Source organism: Xenopus tropicalis, chromosome 1 (genome assembly GCF_000004195.4).
Source record: "Xenopus tropicalis strain Nigerian chromosome 1, UCB_Xtro_10.0, whole genome shotgun sequence".
NCBI lineage: Eukaryota > Metazoa > Chordata > Amphibia > Anura > Pipidae > Xenopus > Xenopus tropicalis.
The window spans coordinates 86,382,155-86,401,020 of record NC_030677.2 but is presented as its reverse complement, the minus strand read 5'-3'; the positions used below and the strand labels follow the sequence as shown (position 1 = coordinate 86,401,020).

Genomic DNA, 18,866 nt, shown 5'->3' with positions numbered 1-18,866 from the left:
CATCTGTCTTTGTAGTAGGGAAATAAAAGCTAATTGGGTATTGGAACAAATCTGTCCAGTTTTACCATGCATGTTGCTGGCTATGGCTAGATGGCTATGGTTAGGGAGCCTATCGCCCTAAGAAATAATTCAAAACTCTTTTCTATTGTGTTTGTCAAGCAAAATTAACTTCACTTACACTCTAAAATAATAAATCTTCAGTCCTTTCGTTTTGGAATTACACAATCAAAGCAAGCAGGCAGGTGCCATTTTGTAAGGCACTATTATATATGCAAGCTTTTGTATCATGCTAAAATCTTGTGCCAGAATGGGGGACCTGATGCACAATCATGTGCCAAAATGGGGGACCTGATGCACATCCCCATGAACTGGCTACATAATTAGATGGTGAGGAGGGAGGGGGAACGTGAGTGCTGAATGGAAAGTGAAAGTAATTGTCTGCCCCACCTTGGGATATATGATTGACAGCTGGGATTTTTAAATGCTTTTATAATGGGTATGCTTTTGTTAATAGAAAAATTAATTTTGGGGTACATGTTTAATTTGAAAAGGACTTTTATTATACAGGGTCTCCATTTAAGTGCACTCTTTTATTGTTTGTTTTTTTTCTTTTTATGACAGGAGAAGATGCCTCTTTACCTATCACTACTGGGGGAAACTACCAGGTGTTGGTGAACAATGTGTTTTATTTTACTCAAAGAGTTGTGGACAAACTTTGGCAGGGCATGTTTAACAAAGATTCCAAAATATTGGTAGACTGCATTATTCAGCTTATCTCACAGGTAATGTTCTAAACAATCTGTGAAGGTTTGATTTAAGTGAAATATTTATGTTAAAGTTAAAAGACTTTTCTAAAGTGCCCTAACCCATGAGTGGTTATCATGCTATGCTTTTCATTTTGCTCGTTCGTTTCAGTCATCTCTGCAGGCGTAACAGATGCCAGATCTTGAGCTAGTTTTACTTTGTTCAGTCATAGAAGAACCAAATGTGGATATAAGCTACTCACTCATAATAACATTTTAAGTTCACAAAGCAAAAGTTTTTGGCTGCTGGGATCAGTGACCCCTATTTTGAAAGCTTGAAAAGTTGTAGATGCAAATCACTGAAACACGGTAAAAAACAAATAAAAAGACCAATTGCAAAGTTGCTAGGAAAAGGACATTCAGTAACATACTTAAAGTTAACATAAAGGTAAACCACCCCTTTAATTAATAAGCTTATGCTGTTTGGTTATCTAATATAAATCATAGTAGGGTAAAACTGGCCATGCAACCCATGCTCTGTCTGACTGATTGTCCATGGGCCAGTTGGATGGCCATCTTTCTATTGTTTTGATTGCTAGGGTATGCAGCCTAAAGAAACCGAGGCTCCTCTTCACTTCCCTATTTGCTGATCCACCATATATTAGCATATACTAGCATTGTCAGGTAAAATTTTCAAACCTACCATAGCACCTAAATCACAGTCAGGATTACCTGGCTGTCATACATTTAATGAAAATTGAAGAAAATTGTTATTGGTGCATGTATGGCCAGGTTTCACATGTAGGTGATACATGTGTCATATGGTTTCAGATTAGGATAGTTGATTGCTATTGCTAATTTTTATTTGGTAGCATGTGCATACTCATAATAACAAAGTAGTCTATGATGTTAACCTATAAATAGACTATGATATTTTAAAAATCAAGAATACCTATTTAAAGGAGACCTGTCATCATAAGAAATAACTCCAAATTATTTTCTATATTGTTAGTTGAACTTATATTATTCATATAGTTTCCTTCCATCTTGGAATTATTTAATAAAAGCAAGCAGGCCGGCACCATTTTGTGGACACTGTTATGAAGCTAAGCTTTGTATCATGCCATAATCTTGTCTGTGTGCCAGAATGGGGGAACAGATGCCCATGCCGATGCACTGGCTACACATTAGATGATGAGGAGGAAGGGGAAAAGTGAGATGTGCAGTGACATCTAGGTAGTGCTGAACGGAAAGCTACAGTTATTGTCTAAGGCATAGAGGCGGGGCAAGCAATATATGATTAACAGCTGGGATTTTTAATTGCCGTTATAATGGTATTGAGTATGTTAATATAAAAATTAATTTGGGTTTCATATTTTTTTTGAAAAGGACTTTTATTATGCAGCTTTTTATGTCTGGGTGACAGGTCCTCTTTAAGAGGGCGGAAAGAATAGGTGTTTTAGAAATGTTGTTTCACAGAAAACATTCTAAAATTTGTTTTGTGTTTTGTTGCCCATGACAAATTTTCAACAAAACTTCCCATGTTTCCTTCCCACTGGCTAAAATGCAAATCTCTGATGGTGAAACAAGGGACATTTTGTTGCACGTTGTAAAGATTTGTGGACGACAAAATGTCCCGTGCCCCATTACCTAAGGATCAATAATGGCAAAAAGTAAATATAAATATATACTGTATGTGTATGTTTATATAATATATATATATATAGGGCCGGAACTAGGGGTAGGCAGAGTAGGTGCCTGGCTAGGGCACAATCACTGGGGGGTGCACGTTAAAGGGGAAAGAAATTTTTTTTTTTTTTTTTCTTTTAGTAGTAGTATTTTATTAGTTACCTTTGCCTTTAATAAACCGCCGCCCCCACAGATGGGGGCAATATGAGGGATTGGCTGCTGCTGGCACAGGTACAGATGGGGAGCAATGTGAGGGGTTGGCTGCTGCTGGCACAGGTACAGATGGGGGGCAGTATGAGGGGTTTGCTGCTGCTGGCATAGGTACAGATGGGGGGCAATATGAGGGGTTGGCTGCTGCTGGCACAGGTACAGATGGGGGGCAATATGAGGGATTGGCTGCTGCTGGCACAGGTACAGATGGGGGGCAATATGAGGGGTTGGCTGCTGCTGGCACAGGTACAGATGGGGGGCAATATGAGGGCTTGGCTGCTGCTGGCACAGGTACAGATGGGGGGCAATATGAGGGGTTGGCTGCTGCTGGCACAGGTACAGATGGGGGGCAATATGAGGGATTGGCTGCTGCTGGCACAGGTACAGATGGGGGGCAATATGAGGGGTTGGCTGCTGCTGGCACAGGTACAGATGGGGGGCAATATGAGGGCTTGGCTGCTGCTGGCACAGGTACAGATGGGGGGCAATATGAGGGGTTGGCTGCTGCTGGCACAGGTACAGATGGGGGGGCAATATGAGGGATTTAAGTTATTTTGGGCAGGGCTCTCTTCACCTCTTGTATCCGTTATTGATTGCTTTATATGTTATTGTGTATGTCCATTGTAGGAAACCCACTTATTGTACAGCGCTGCAGAATATGTTGGCGCTTTATAAATAAATGTTATAATAATAATTGGCTGCTGCTGGCACAGGTACAGATGGGGCAATATGAGGGATTGGCTGCTGCTGGCATGGGTAGAGATGGGGGCAATATGAGGGATTGGCTGCTGCTTTCACAGGTACAGATGGGGGACAATATAAGGGATAGGCTGCTGCTGGCACGGGTACAGATGAAGGGCAATATGAGGGATTAGCTTCTGGGGGCAATTGTATTATCTAAAATGCTGAAAAAAAGAGATAAAAAAAATAAATAAAACCATATAATGGGAAGGTGGGAAAGAATTTAATTCTCCTGTCTGAATTAAAGCTATGTTTATTCACAAGGGTTTCCTGCTTCTTTAGCTCAATAATACTATTATATATAATAATATATATTATAGCTAATAATATACCCAGTACTGAAGGCATTGGGACTACATAGCTTATCTGCTGTATGGGTTTGTGCCTTTTTGCCCTATTCAACTTGAATTGCTGCCCCTATGGCTACACAACAGGGTTGTTATATAAACTTTATTAAAAAAACATGCAGTTTTTATACGTGTATAGTACAATATGTTTCACAGTATATTTAAATGCATGTAAAACACTTTAAGTGTTACTTGACCTTTAATTAAACATATAGTAAGATATAGGCATTGATATTGTTCTAAGGTCTGAGCCAAATCTTGAAAGAAACTCTTAACCCGCTATTTTTTATATTCCACATTGAGCCCTGGCAGAATAGAAAGACAAATAATCCAAGCAACCCTCTGTATACATACACCAATAATAACAGTAAAGGTTTAAGGTTATGGGCCCCTGGTGCAAATTTGCACCAGACTACAAAGCCAGAAACTTACACCACAGTGCTGCAGGCCTCACTTTGAGCACCACTAGTGGAGTGGATCTTGGTGCAGTCCCTTTGTTTTTTCCAAATACTAATTTATTTCTTAAATATAATACATTTAGAGATGTCTTTTTACTAGCACTAAAATGTACTAGTTACTATTATAACCAATATATTTGTCTTTGTTTTTACAGTCAAAGAGACGGTCTCAGGGTTTGTCACTTGAAGCTATTTATAATTGCTTGAATCGGACCATCTTGTACCAGTTCTCAAGAGCTCACAAAACCGTCGCTCAACAAGTGGCCCTTCTTGACTCACTGCGTGTTCTTACTGTAAATAGAAACCTGATTCTGGGCCCTGGGAATCATGACCAGGAGTTCATCACCTGCCTGGCACATTGCTTAATAAACCTTCACATGGGAAGGTAAAAAAATATTAATACTGAAACTAGTCTAACAGTTGGTAGAATGTATATAGTTTCATTAACTTGTGTTTAGAACACATGATAATGGTAAAATTATATATATAGCTAGCATCAGGCCATACAATGAGCAACACTCCACAATCCTTAATATTCTGAATATTGCATTCCAGTTGTCATTCATTATGATAATCATCTGCTCACCAAAATTATGTTGGACGTGAAAAATCTATCTGCCCTGCCTCAAAAGGCCAACGATGTTACACTACAAATGTGGAATGAAATCTTAAATGGAATTGTCAGTCCTAGATTAATCAAAAGGGGTAAAGCAGTAAATATGTATATGCAGAAAACATACACTTATTTTTGTAGTGCATAGCATACTAATAGCAGACTTGTGGATTTAATTGTACCCTATGTCTCCTTGCAGTAACCCAGATGGCTTTGGACTGGAAGCAGAAGCAAGGATGACCACATGGCACATTATGATTCCATCTGATATAGAGCAAGATGGTGTCTACCAAGATGTCAGCGAAGGTAACACCCGAGTCTTGCCTAGCATACAGTTACATTAATTGCCAGGATGGATTCCCAGTGACATTAAAAAAAAAAATTCAAAGATCAGTTTAAAGATGAGTTTTGCTTATCATTTGGGAAGTACATAATAGTTTAACGCACATGAGCATTCAACATGAATGGACATATAAGGTAGATTTCCTGACCTTAATCGGGCAGCTTTATGTCTCTAGTATGACAACACCCCCTTTCCTACTAGTTCAAAAATTATGATTCTGGGTGAATTTAACAGGCATTTGGATTTGTTCTTTAGTTAACTCACAAAGTTTATTATTAAAATCAGCCCCTAGTGCTGGACCATGCATGTGATCTCACTTGGGCTATGACAATTGGTTAAACCGAGGGAATAGATATTACTCTGATTATACTGAAAGGATATTGAAGATCCCTTTGCAAAGAAAGGTAAAATGTCAGGTGTCAGAACTTACAGAAACTGTAAGTTACAGCAAGTTACAGAAAAATCCTTATTTAGTTCTGGTCACCTGGTGTCCAATTTTCAAATCCAAATTGCTTCTCTTTAAAGCAGGACTTTGGAAAATAACAATACTTCTATTTTACTCACTTTTTTCAGCACTAACCAGCATACATGGGACACATAATATTGGTGCTCGAAGAAATGAGATGCCAAAAAAATTTCCAAGGTTTTTTTTCATCACCCTCACCAGCCTCGTAAATTTCTTTCTTTCTTTTACTTTGGCCGAATCGAACTTCCTAATCACTGATTTGTGCTCATTTAATCGGACTCAAATGTTCAAACTGGCCTGTCTGTAGTCCAGAACGCCAGAAACCTCTTGCCTTGTCTAGCCAACATAAGCAAGACTACAAGGGCATTTGAGGCAATAAAAAAAAAAAACCCACACTGTTACAGCTACAGTATGCATTCCTCTGACTGGGATGGCATCTGGGAAGGTACCATTAATCCTGAATGATATATACAGGGAAGACACTGTTTTTTTTTTTTAGCAAGACAATGCCAAGCCGCATTCTGCACATTTTCAGCATGACTCCATAGTAAATGTCTGGGCACTAAACTGGCCTCTCTGTAGTCCAGAACTGCAGAACCCTCTTGCCTATTAAAAACATTTTGCATATTATGAAACCAAAAATGTCACAAAGGAGACCCTGAAATGTTGAACAGCTGAAATCCTAGGTAAAAAATAGGACAACATTTCACTTTCAGAACTACAGCAATTGGTGTCATCAGTTCCAAAACCTTTACAGAGTGTTGTTAAAAGAAGAGGTGATGTAACACAGTGAGAAACATTTCCCTGTCCCAACTTTTTCTGGCAACGTGTTTCTGGCATCAAATTCAGAAAACAGTAAAATTTCTAAGTTTTAGTATTTGGTATGTTGTCTTTGTACTATTTGAAATTAATTATAATGTTTATATGATGAGCAAATCATCCTATTCTCTATTTATATTTTTACAGTGTCCCACCTATTTTGGAAATTGACTTTTTTTTTAATGTCTTTTTCAGATAACTTTGCATAAGTTCAAAGAAAATGTCTTATTAATTTCACTTGTCTGTGCTTAGGGCGCCAGCTCCTTCTAAAAGCTGTCAACAGAGTATGGATAGAACTTATTCACAGCAAGAAGCAAGTTTTGGAGGATATTTTCAAGGTGGCCTTTCCAGTAAATGAAAGGGGGCATGTCGATATCAATACTGTAAGGCCTTTCATTGAGGAAGCGACTTTAAGGGCTTGGCAAAATCATTTAGGTACGTTTTAAATTTTTTGACTGGCACTTTGTAATTTGCTTGTTTAAATAACGAACAATTTAGGGGGGAAGAAGAGAAGATGCCTTTGTGCCCTCCTTGCCTCTCATGAATAAAGCTCTGCTGAATGCATGCAGCTCTGTATTCAAGTAATTGGCCATTTAGGGTGCAACAATTGTGAGGCAGGGTGGACAAGTGCAAAAAAGGTTCCTGTCTCTTTTTTTTCACTTTGCACCCTGAGCAGCACTTTTGATATGCCCACCTGGTGGGTGATATTGAGGGCCAAATGATCAGACCACAAAGGAAGTAATGCAGGTCTTTGGGGCAGTCCTCTCCCTGATGGGGTTATTAGATCTGTTAAATAGATATCAGGGTGATATAGCCATGTTACAAAATAAGAGGACAATGTAAACAAAAAAACATGTTTTGCACATTTTCCTACAAGAATGGGCTAAGCATTAGTGAAAAAATGTTCACAATTTTTTTTTTTACTTTTTCCTCTCATATTCTGGTTTTAGTGCTGAATAATGACTTCATTGATAGTTATAAAGCAGATATTTATCTTATATTTATTTATTTTAATTGCCTCATAATTGAATCATAGATGCTATGAAAAGGATACATGACAAGTTAGGAGGAGTTCATTTGTCATTAGCTGTGAATTTGGTTTTAGAAAAATGTGTATGAATTAATTGGATAGTTAATTGTGTATTTCCCAGTTTATGAGAAGAAGTGCACCAGTAAAGGGGAAGCTTTGGTGCCTACCTCACAGTCTAAGTTGTCACGTGTCAGCAGTGGCTTTGGCCTTTCTAAATTAACTGGATCTCGAAGGAACAGAAAAGAAAGTGGACTCAACAAGCATAATTTGTCAGCCCAGGTAAGCCTGTATAATTTGTATGTATGTCTAAAATCATTATTGTATTGTTTTTAATAGTTATTAAATTAGAAAGTATCTGAAAAGATGCAATACTGCCATAACTGTGGTTAAAATGTCTGTTGGTTCATCATTCTGCATTTTGTGAAGTAATTCTTTGTATGTAGCTTCAAGTCAGTCTCTCAGCAATTTACAGAAACATGGCTTCTGATGGGAACTACACTGCTTATGACAATTTCAGAATATTTGCAGAATTGCCTCAGAAATTTTCAAACATGATGTTGTTTTTCTTTAAAACAAAACTTAAATTGTGTGCATTAAGCACGGATTTGTGTGGGTAAGATATTTCTTTTACAGTTTTGAGTGGTTTTTGATTCTGCATTGCACTCACTGTAACAATAGTTTTGAATTGTAGTCATTGTTTTATTATTATTATTATTATTAACACTTATTTATAAAGCGCCAACATATTCCGCAGCACTGTACAATAAGTGGGTTTCATACATTGGACATACAGAGTAACATATAAAGCAATCAATAACCGATACATGAGGTGAAGAGGGCCCTGCCCAAAAGAGCTTACAATCTACAAGGAGAAAGGGTTGAGACACAAGGTGTGGGAATGGGCATGACCAGAGTTGTGAGAGGTGTGGCACAGGGTATTGTTAAACTAGATTAGGGTAAGCTTCTCTAAAAAAAATGTGTTTTTAGAGAACTCTTGAAGGCAGAGAGATTGGGAGAAAGTCTAGTTTGTGGGAGCGAATTCCAGAGAAGGGGGGCAGCCCTTGCAAAGTCTTGAATGCGAGTGTGTGAGGAGGGAATGAGAGAGGAGTTGAGGAGCAGGTCAGTAGAGGAGCGTAACAAGCGGGTTGGATGGTACCTAGAGATCAGAGATGTAGTTCAGAGATGTAGGGTGGGGCAGAGTTATGAACTGCTTTGAATGTGAGAGTCATTAGTTTGAATTTTATCCTGGATGGTAGGGGAAGCCAGTGCAGGAATTGGCAGAGTGGCAAGGCTGAGGAGGAGCGGTTGGAGAGGTGTATGAGCCTGGCAGCAGTATTCATTATGGACTGGAGAGGGGACAGTCTTTGGAGGGGAAGGCCAATTAATAGGTAGTTACATTGTATAAATGTTTAACTGTACCAGTAAATGTGAGCATAGATGCCACATCAGTGCTCAACATAGTAACGTTTAAGGACATGTAAACCCCCCCACACAAAAATGTAATCATTGAACAGCCTCTTTAAAATCTCTCAAAACCTGCCACTCCAGTTGTTCAAAGGTTAATAGTAAGGCTGCTGCCCTTAATCACTAAAGCCGTCCATACACGCACCTACATTTAGGGCTGAATCAGCAGGTGGAGATAGAATTTCTATTGTTTCTACCTTCATGTATGACAGTTCAGCGGAACGTCAGTGGAGGGTTGGAACGATCATTCCTGCGACAAGTGGTTGCACTAAAGATCGTTAATGCTACGTGTATGGCCACCTTTAGATTTCCTTCTCCTCCTCTAACCTACTTGGCCCCCTCCCTCTGGAATTTATTTTGGCGCTTGGCTCCTGGGTATGCTCAGTTCTTTTCTGTTCAGGTTACCAAACATGCCGTCCAGTCTAGCAGTCAATGAATAGATGGCACTGCTACTCTGCTACTCTAGCTGTGCACTCTCCTGGAGAAACATTTTTTTCTCCTAACCTCCTCTCCTGAGCTGAGCTTAACTATTACAGTGCTCAATCCAAGCTGGACTTTTTATCAAAGTAAGTTCTGGCTGTGTAAGCCTGCATTTTTCATATCATGAACTTTAAAGTGCACATGTGCTGTTTGCAGATGAGAACCTCACTGATGGGTGAGAGGGAAAATGGCTGCCGGATGAAAGCTGCTATTTGTTTTAGAAAAATGTGATGGCGCTGTAAAACGGAGGGTATATATGCAGTACAAATGATACCATTAGGTTGTGGGGGAAATGTGCCCAACTTATATACATTGTAGGAAATGTAGTCCTTTAAGTGCTTATTTAAAATAAGAACACAAATCACCTGAACATAATGAAGCTGGAGAAAATGCATTAACGGTGTAGCTGACCTCCTTTTAATATGCTAAAATGTACAACATATACCCCACCTAGAATTTGCATGTAGCTTTCTAGCAACCTGTTTGGAACACTTTTTATCATCTTGGAATATTTAACAAGTGTATGCAGAAAAATATTTTTGTACCTCCTTTTGTGTCATTCTCAGGATTTATAAATTGAACTAATTCATATCTCAGAGTACTTCCCTAATGATTGCTGGTCTCTGTTATATTACCTGCTTATAAATTTATTGTTCTGTGGGATGCTAAGAGAATTGAGATTTTTGATACTTACTTTTAATAAATGAACCCTCATAAGTAAGCATGAACTCAAATTTAATACATGTACTTATCTGTGAGACATATTGTAATGAATTTTGGAAGGTTTTTTCACTTTGAGAAACAATTGATGATTTTAATCAAAATCTTCTCATTTTGTTATCTAGGAAATTTCGCAGTGGGTATTTACTCACATAGCAGTTGTCCGGGACCTTGTGGACATGCAGTATAAAGAATACCAGGAGGTAATGTATCACAGCTAAGCTGTAAAATATCTACCAAAATTCTAAGACATTGCAAAGAAGAGATTAATTCAACACAACCTCTTGCAAGTATAGAACCAAACACAGAGCAGTTGTCTAAAATGTTTTACTTATTTGAAAACAATCTACAGCAGTTATCCTGCTCTCTTTTGCTGAGTTACATAATTACTTTGGTTGAAACTAGTCTACTGCTATCACCTACCTAAGAAGTCATCGAAGTGCACCTTAAACCATTAAGAGAATCTGCTAAAACAACATCCACAGCTTGTGAAAAACCATTTACACTTGTGAAAATCTGTCTGATATCCTCCAGTGTGTTTCTAAAGAGTAATCCTGTCCCCTTGCAACTACTTATTCTCCAGAGAAAGCAACCACACCTTTGATAATCTCATAGTTTCATTTGTCCATTCCTTGTACCAGTTAGTTAGTTTTCTGCACTCTCTCAAGCTCATACATATATATATATACATATACATATACATATATATATATATATATATATATATATATATACATACATACATATATATATATATATATATATATATATATATATATATATATATATATATATATATATACATATATATACATATATATATATATATATATATGCTGCAAGAAGACAGGCACTCACGTATAAGTAGGTCCAAGGGAGCCTGGGTGCAGTCCCAAAATAATAGATGTAGCTGTAGAGAGAGTCCGCACTCACAGGTCTTACAGAAAATGTAGAGGTGTTTATTCAAATCAACATCTAACGTTTCGGCTGCATACGCAGCCTTTCTCAAAGACAATGTGAAACAAACACTGGTGCACTGAAAAAAACGAATTTGGCGCCAAACAATGACGTCATAGGTGTGAATACAGGACATTAGCATACAGTGTGATCAAAACGCTCTCAAAACACATTGAATCAACAAAAAATGATAAAATAATATGGATTAGGCATAGAACACAAACAAAAGGACTGTCAGGGAAAGGAAAAGTGGGTGTGTATTAAAAAGCCCAATATGTATCAGGTGCTGAACTGCAACTCACACATGTCGCAAAGACCATCACCAAGTTATAAAAACTTATAACTTGGTGATGTCTTTGCGACATGTGTGAGTTGCAGTTCAGCACCTGATACATATGGGGCTTTTTAATACACACCCAAATACAAATTAATACAAATTAAACCATTTTGTAAAATTGATATTATGTTTGTGTTATCAGCGGCAGCAAAATGCTTTGAAGTATGTGACGGAGGAATGGAACCAGACTGAATATGAACTACTTCGTGAGAGAGGACTCTGGGGTCCTCCCATTGGCTCTCATCTGGATAAGTGGATGCTGGAAATGACAGAAGGGCCATGTAGAATGAGAAAGAAGGTTGTGAGGAATGATATGTTTTACATTCACTACCCATACATCCCTGATGCTGAGCATGAGACAAATACAATGGTATGTTTCAATAAAATTTGCTCATGTAAATGCATAGGTCAAAAGTGTAATTTAATGAAATATATTTAGAACCCAACCACGTTTCTATTATAAATTTAGAAATGCTTGTTTCATAGAATTATTGTGATATAGTAGTCTTATGGCTTTAAACATGAAATATACAAAGCTGTCAGTATTAAATGATAATTTGTGAAGTTCCTTTTTTGTTATTGGTGCTTATATAGCATAGTGGCTCTAAATACAGAAAGTTATGATTATATAATCATAACCAGGGGGGGAGCAAAAAAACGTACCGGTAGTCCTTTTTTATCTTTCTCTTTTCATTCTGTTTTATACTTCTACTATTACTTTTAAGCAAACAAAGGCATACTTTTTATAATTATAGAATATAATCAGTAGAGGTCTGGGAATATTATAATATTTGTCCCATACACTATAACATAAAGCTTACTCATTGCAAGGCTTTAAGGCTTATTTCTCTAAATGGGTTTATAAAGTTAGAGACACATTTGTAAGATCTGGAAGATGAACCTGTACTGTATACTTTTGAATATAGAACATTTTCAATTAAAAAAAAATGCATAATTTGTACCAAGTCAGATAACCACTAGTAACAGATCAGATGTTTACTTTCAAACAGGTGAATATTGACTGGTACCTGGTAATTGTTTGCTGTGGATTACAAGCCTGGTACAAACCTTTTAACTTATTGCATAAGTTAAATCAATTATACAATTATGTTGGTGTTTGGGAGTTGTAAGAGATGAGCAGGTAGAGAGTGAGAGTTAATTTTAGACAATTATATTATAATAATTATTAAAGATAATTATTATCATAATCATCATAATCAAATCAATTACCGTATATATTCGAGTATAAGCAGAGTTTTTCAGCACCCAAAATGTGCTGAAAAATTAACCCTCGGTTTATACTCGAGTCCCCCCCCAGCTAGGAACCTCTGCTACCTGATTCCCTGTGCGCCGCTCCTTCCTGGCTCCTTGCCTGTGACGAAGTGACGTCACACGCTCTCTGCTCCGTTATCTATGTGTGTAATGGGGAGGGTGGAGGGAGAGCCCTTAGCCCCGGTGTCTAGCTGGGGAAGTAGAAGCGGCTGCAGTTGACACGGAAGTGCAACGGGCAGTCCCTTGTTGATAGACGGCATCAGCGGTGGGGTGGCGGTCAAGGGAAAGGAGCTTGCCCGCCGGCACCGGAAGCAACAGCATTGGATTAAGAGTACGTCCCGCATCCTTTGAGTCTGCACCACTCAATAATGCGGCCTTTTGTCTCTTCTCTCCTAATGATTGAGTGCACTATGTGTATGTGCACAATTTATCCATGAATTATTTAATGGCCGTACAATAGTATTAACCATCCCCTGTATCTAACACCAGTGTCCCTCATATAGTTACATAGGGTTGAAAAAAGACCAGTGTCCATCAAGTTCAACCCATCCAAGTAAACCCAGCACCCACAACCCACACCTACCAATCTATACACTCGCATACATAAACTATAAATACAACCACTAGTACTAACTGTAGATATTAGTATCACAATAGCCTTGGATATTCTGATTTATCAAGAACTCATCCAGGCCCCTCTTAAAGGCATTAACAGAATCTGCCATTACCACATCTCTAGGAAGGGCATTCCACAACCTCACTGCCCTCACCGTGAAAAACCACCTACGCTGCTTCAAATGGAAGCTCCGTTCCTCTAATCTAAAGGGGTGACCTCTGGTGCGTTGATTGTTTTTATGGGAAAAAAGAACATCCCCCAACTGCCTATAATCCCCTCTAATGTACTTGTACAGAGTAATCATGTCCCCTCGCAAGCGCCTCTTTTCCAGAGAAAACAACCTCAACCTCGACAGTCTCACCTCATAGTTTAAATCTTCCATCCCCTTTACCAGTTTAGTTGCACGTCTCTGCACTCTCTCCAGCTCATTAATATCCTTCTTAAGGACTGGAGCCCAAAACTGCACCGCATACTCAAGGTGAGGCCTTACCAGGGACCTATAAAGGGGCAAAATTATGTTCTCATCCCTTGAGTCAATGCCCTTTTTTATACAAGACAGCACTTTATTTGCTGTAGTAGCCACAGAATGACACTGCCTGGAATTAGACAACTTGTTATCAACAAAAACCCCTAGATCCTTCTCCATTAAGGATACCCCCAACACACTACCATTCAGTAGATAGTTAGCGTTTATATTATTTCTACCAAAGTGCATAACTTTGCACTCCCCCATAAGTGTATACATACTGAATGTGACTATTTAAGACCCCCCTGATTGTGTACGGTATATATATATATATGAGTGTAAATATATCAAATTGGATCCCGCGCGTCAGTCTGTATAATCATGCTCTGAAATTGATTTAATGATTAAATAACACTAGGCTTATACTCGAGTCAATAGGCTTTTTCCAGTTTTCTTAGGTAAAATTAAGTACCTCGGCTTATATTCGGATCGGCTTATACTTGAGTATATACGGTACCTGAGTAAATCAAAATTAAGTTTGTTTGTATTTTTCTTAATTTTTTTTTTTTCGTTTTTTTGCATATTGTTAATCTAGTCAAAATATCAAAAAATACATATATATTTAAATATAATGTCCTATTTTTAGTCTGTTCTACTATGTATTATACCTGTGACTTCAGATGGTATCTTCATGGCACCTAATGAAAAGGTAAAATGTAGCAGATTTTTGTAGAGAAAATAAAATCTAAAATTAACACAGCATGATCTACATTTCTAACAAAGCTTTGTACTAAGCTTGAGACTCACCTCTCAATGCACTTGAGCTTACAAAATATAGAGCTACAGTAATGCAGTGCTTTCACTTTTTATAAAAGCAGTCAACTACTATGTGAAAATGAGTATATGTGCATCATAAAGAAAGTCTCTAAATAAGGCATCCCAGTTTTGAAGGAAAAGTAGAATCTTTAAGGAAGTTAAGTATTTTAACATGTTGACTGATTTTATAAGCTTGTTTTTTAAGCAAAGACAGAATAAAATGGACAGTTTGGTTATGTTTTGATATTGCCTTCTATATGTGACATGCTAGTGTATATACTAATTTTTTTAGATGGTACTGGTAACATATTTAGTTAAGCCAGGCCTACATACAATGCCACAATAACAACAGCTGGCTGGGCTTATGAAATGCAACCCAACAGTATATTTTTAACAACAAACCACATACATATATAACATAACCTTACTGTAGGTCTACAAAACACTGTTTTTTACGGACAAGGTAGGGTAGGCAGAGCATGGCACACACAGGCATAGTAGGGCCGGAAGAGTATGGCACACACAGGCGGTACTCTGTCTGCCCTATGCTTCCTGTGCATGCCATGCTCTGCCTGCCCTGTGTACAGCTCTGTGCTCCACAATGTTTTTTAAAGGGATCAGTGGACAATTTAATGCTTTCCCTTACAAGTGGAGGGGCCGCCTAATGTGGTCACACACACATTAAATGCACTGTCTGGCTGCAGCAATATGCAGTATTCATTTGAGCTTTCTGGTTGTGGAATGCACCTATTAACAAGCCCTAATATGACTTTTTTTTTGAACCACAATGAACATTGGACACTTTGGCATTCACATTTGGAACCATCTACATTGGCTTTTCATACTTTTGCATCACATATATACATATATTATTTTTTTCCTTTTTTACTGATACTAGAAGGCCCTAGGAGTCTATATTGCTATAATAAGATTTAAAATAGCTACATGTTACATCTTTGTAATTTTCAAATACTCAAACAATAGGTGAAGGTGACTATTGGTTTACATCAAAAAGATCGAGTATTGTTGATTATTACTGAGTTTAGAATTCAGTAGTATGGTCCATACTTTTATGTGGTATGATTACCATTAACCCACCATTTGATTTTATGGGGGAGAAGTACAGTGAGGTACAATTAATGTATATTTATATAAGTGCGTGTATATATATATATATATATATATATATTTTTTATTTTTTTTTTAGTTATTTAGTTTAGAGAACTGAAACATCAAATTAAAACAAAATGAGTGCAAATTTGAATATTGGGTCTGATATGTTCAAGGTCTAGGAGATATAATATAGGTACAGTGAATGCAAATTTGTAAATAATATTTGTGATCAAATCAAATTAGGCTCTGGCCAAGCCGACTGGGTGCCATGACAAACAGCGGGGACAATGACAAGGGAGCGTGGACTAGGGGTAGGCAGGAGAAGTACCTGCCTGGTGACGTCCCACCCCCCCCCATCATTGCACCCTAGGCAGATGCCTCTTCTGCTTACCCCTAGTTCCTAGTTCTGGCTCTGAATTAAATGGTCTTTTTCTTACTTTAATCTAAAATACCTTAAAAATACTGCCATTCTTTTTTAAATGTTGTCTTTTTAAACAGGACATAAAAGGGCCAACAACCCAAACACAGTTTTTTGCATTATGAAAGAAAATGTATTTCTAAGCAATTTTCTATCCATACAGGTATGGGAATGCCATCTCTTATAATGCAAATAATTCTGATTTTTCAAAAATTCCTTTTTTCTGTAATAACCCTAATCTAGAAAACATCATCACCTTTTCTCCGGCAACTCTTGTAGTTATCCATGCTAACAGAGATCTGTCGTGGAGGACTTATCGGGTCATGTAGGGACAGGAACGAGGGGCATGCCGACCGATATCTGGCCTGAAATTATCCAGATATCGATCAGGCAGGTTAAAAGATTTAGTCGGATCGGTGACCACATCGGCTCGTTGATGCGGTCCCCGAACCGACTGAGCCCATTGCTCCTGTTATAATTCTCCTACATTTTCCCGATATCACCCACCTGTAGGTGGGGATATCGGGAGAATATCCGCTCGCTTGACTTAACGTGTATGGCCACCTTAACTCCCTCCGTGATACATTAGCCGTATACAATGTAATAGGAATCACAACGGATGGATTGCAATGTTTTTTTCAAGAGAGCAGTGAATGAAAACAGTGAGACAAATACTTCTTTCCATATCAATTACATTTACAAATAACTTGAAAAGCACTAAAATATGCCAGGACTGTATACATGACAAATATTTATGATTACTTTTTATCTATTGTTTATAAGCTGGAGTAACTACTAGGAACCTAACAGGCTGCTTGCTTTAATATTATTTACAATTTGTTGTAGAAGCCAGCTCGCTACCGCCGTGCAGTCAGCTATGACAGTAAGGACTACTACATGCGTCTGATGCCAGGGAACCCAGCTGTTTTCCAGGATACTGTTGAAGAAAGCTCCGATGGGGAAACCGCACATAATGAGCCAGAGCATGGTGAAGATACCATTGCCAGAGTAAAAGGTGAGGAAATGTGTTAAACTTTGGATAAAAACCCATCAGTCCTATATCCAAATTTTACAGCCAGTAGTAAGAGTTCAGGGGTCAGAATGATGTACACAATGCATGGCTGCTATGGGTAATTATCTAAACAATTATACAGTTGTGTTCAGAAGTCTAGGCAACTTTGGTCAAATTACATGTGTGTTACATGTTAACACCTACCTGCAAATACTAATGCACAATTACTATTAATTAGCTGAATTTAACAGATTGGAAATTAACACAAAATATAGTACAAGTATTGGACCCCTTATCCGGAAACCCATTATCCAGAAAGTTCCGAATTATGGAAAGCCCATCTCCCTTAGACTCCATTTTAATCAAATAATTCACATTTTTAAAAATGGTTTCCTTTTTCTCCCTTGTACGATACCAATGAAGATATAATTAATCCTTATTGGAGCCAAAACAATCCTATTGGGTTTAATTACTGTTTAAATAATTTTATTAGCAGACTTAAGGTAGGAGATACGATTTACGGGAAAGACCCCTTATCCGGAAAACCCCAGGTCCCAAGGATTCTGGATAACGGGTCCCTTACCTGTATATGACAAAAGTTTGTGCATCTTCTAATTCTAAGTAACACTTACTTTGGCAGAATATATAACTTTCATGTTTTTGTAGCCACTTTAACAACCATTCTGTACTGCATTCTGTGCTAAAACTTGCTAGTTCAGACTCCAGTCTTCTTGTGTGCAGTGCAAGTTTGAAAGCTACTTCGTAATATCTATGTGTAGCTTGGGGACTGTGAAAGGCCATTCCAAAACCTTAATATTTTCTTCAGGCAGTTGAAGGCTGTAAAAGTTCTTTTATATAGAAAATGTACAGGTCCTGTAGAGTAGGAGATATAATTATGAATGTACGGCCTTTTTTGTTTATTACTCTGCACCTGTTAGAAATTAGTTTTTAATTTAACCCTGTTCATGCCCACAATGTAGATTTATATATTTCTGGGTTATAGGTTACCCATTTCAGGAAAACTTGTCATCCTGCTTGCAAAAAATTGCTAAAACGGAAAGGGTTGATGCCAACTAACAAGTGTCTCTTACTCTTTGCATTTTAAAGGCCTAGTGAAAGCTCCTCTGAAGAGATCCCGATCTGCCCCAGATGGGGGAGAAGATGAAAACCAGGAGATGCTGCAGGACCAACTAAGTGAAGGTTCTTCTGTGGAGGAGGATGAGAAGATGGACAGTACCACACTGCTCAGATTGCTTGAGGAAGGAGAAAAGGTACATATTCACTGATGCTTTTTTTTGTACACAAGTCCAGTACTTTTTTTTTTTTTAATCCATAAATGGCCGTTCTAGCCATACTAGTAATATATGTTGGTATCACCTTTACATACACTTTATATACATCTTGCTGATTACTGGAATTGGTACTTTATTACTTGTACAATAGGGGTTTTCGTTTTCTGTTTAGGATGGGTTTGGAAACCGGAAACCCCTTTCTTTTCAAAACTATAACTGAATGTCTACAATATATTCCATGGTTTTGTTTAAAGAGATTCTGACAGCATAAATTAAACTGGTTTTTACAATAATCATAAAGTTGTCCTTAAATGTGCTTGATAATCTCAGTGTAAAAGGGCTCTGCTATATTTGTTGACAGGTTGAGAAGTGAGGGTTGAGTTGGCAAAAGAGTTAGGTTTGGAAACTTTGAGTATCAAGTATCAATGTGACTTATAGGTATTT

The 18,866-nt window shown here is 37.8% G+C and overlaps 1 protein-coding gene across 6 annotated transcripts in view; it reads left to right on the top strand.

Annotated features, from left to right (window-relative positions):
* Positions 1-18,866, top strand: part of wdfy3 (WD repeat and FYVE domain containing 3) — a 206,293-nt gene that overhangs the window by 143,519 nt on the left and 43,908 nt on the right. For all 6 annotated transcript variants that reach the window (XM_012955308.3, XM_012955305.3, XM_004911065.4 and 3 more), the window contains 9 exons: positions 622-782; positions 4,344-4,573; positions 5,001-5,107; positions 6,682-6,864; positions 7,581-7,738; positions 10,249-10,326; positions 11,560-11,787; positions 16,965-17,133; positions 18,238-18,401. In XM_012955308.3, the coding sequence (XP_012810762.1) occupies positions 622-782; positions 4,344-4,573; positions 5,001-5,107; positions 6,682-6,864; positions 7,581-7,738; positions 10,249-10,326; positions 11,560-11,787; positions 16,965-17,133; positions 18,238-18,401 (1,478 nt within the window). The remainder of the gene's footprint in view (positions 1-621; positions 783-4,343; positions 4,574-5,000; positions 5,108-6,681; positions 6,865-7,580; positions 7,739-10,248; positions 10,327-11,559; positions 11,788-16,964; positions 17,134-18,237; positions 18,402-18,866) is intronic.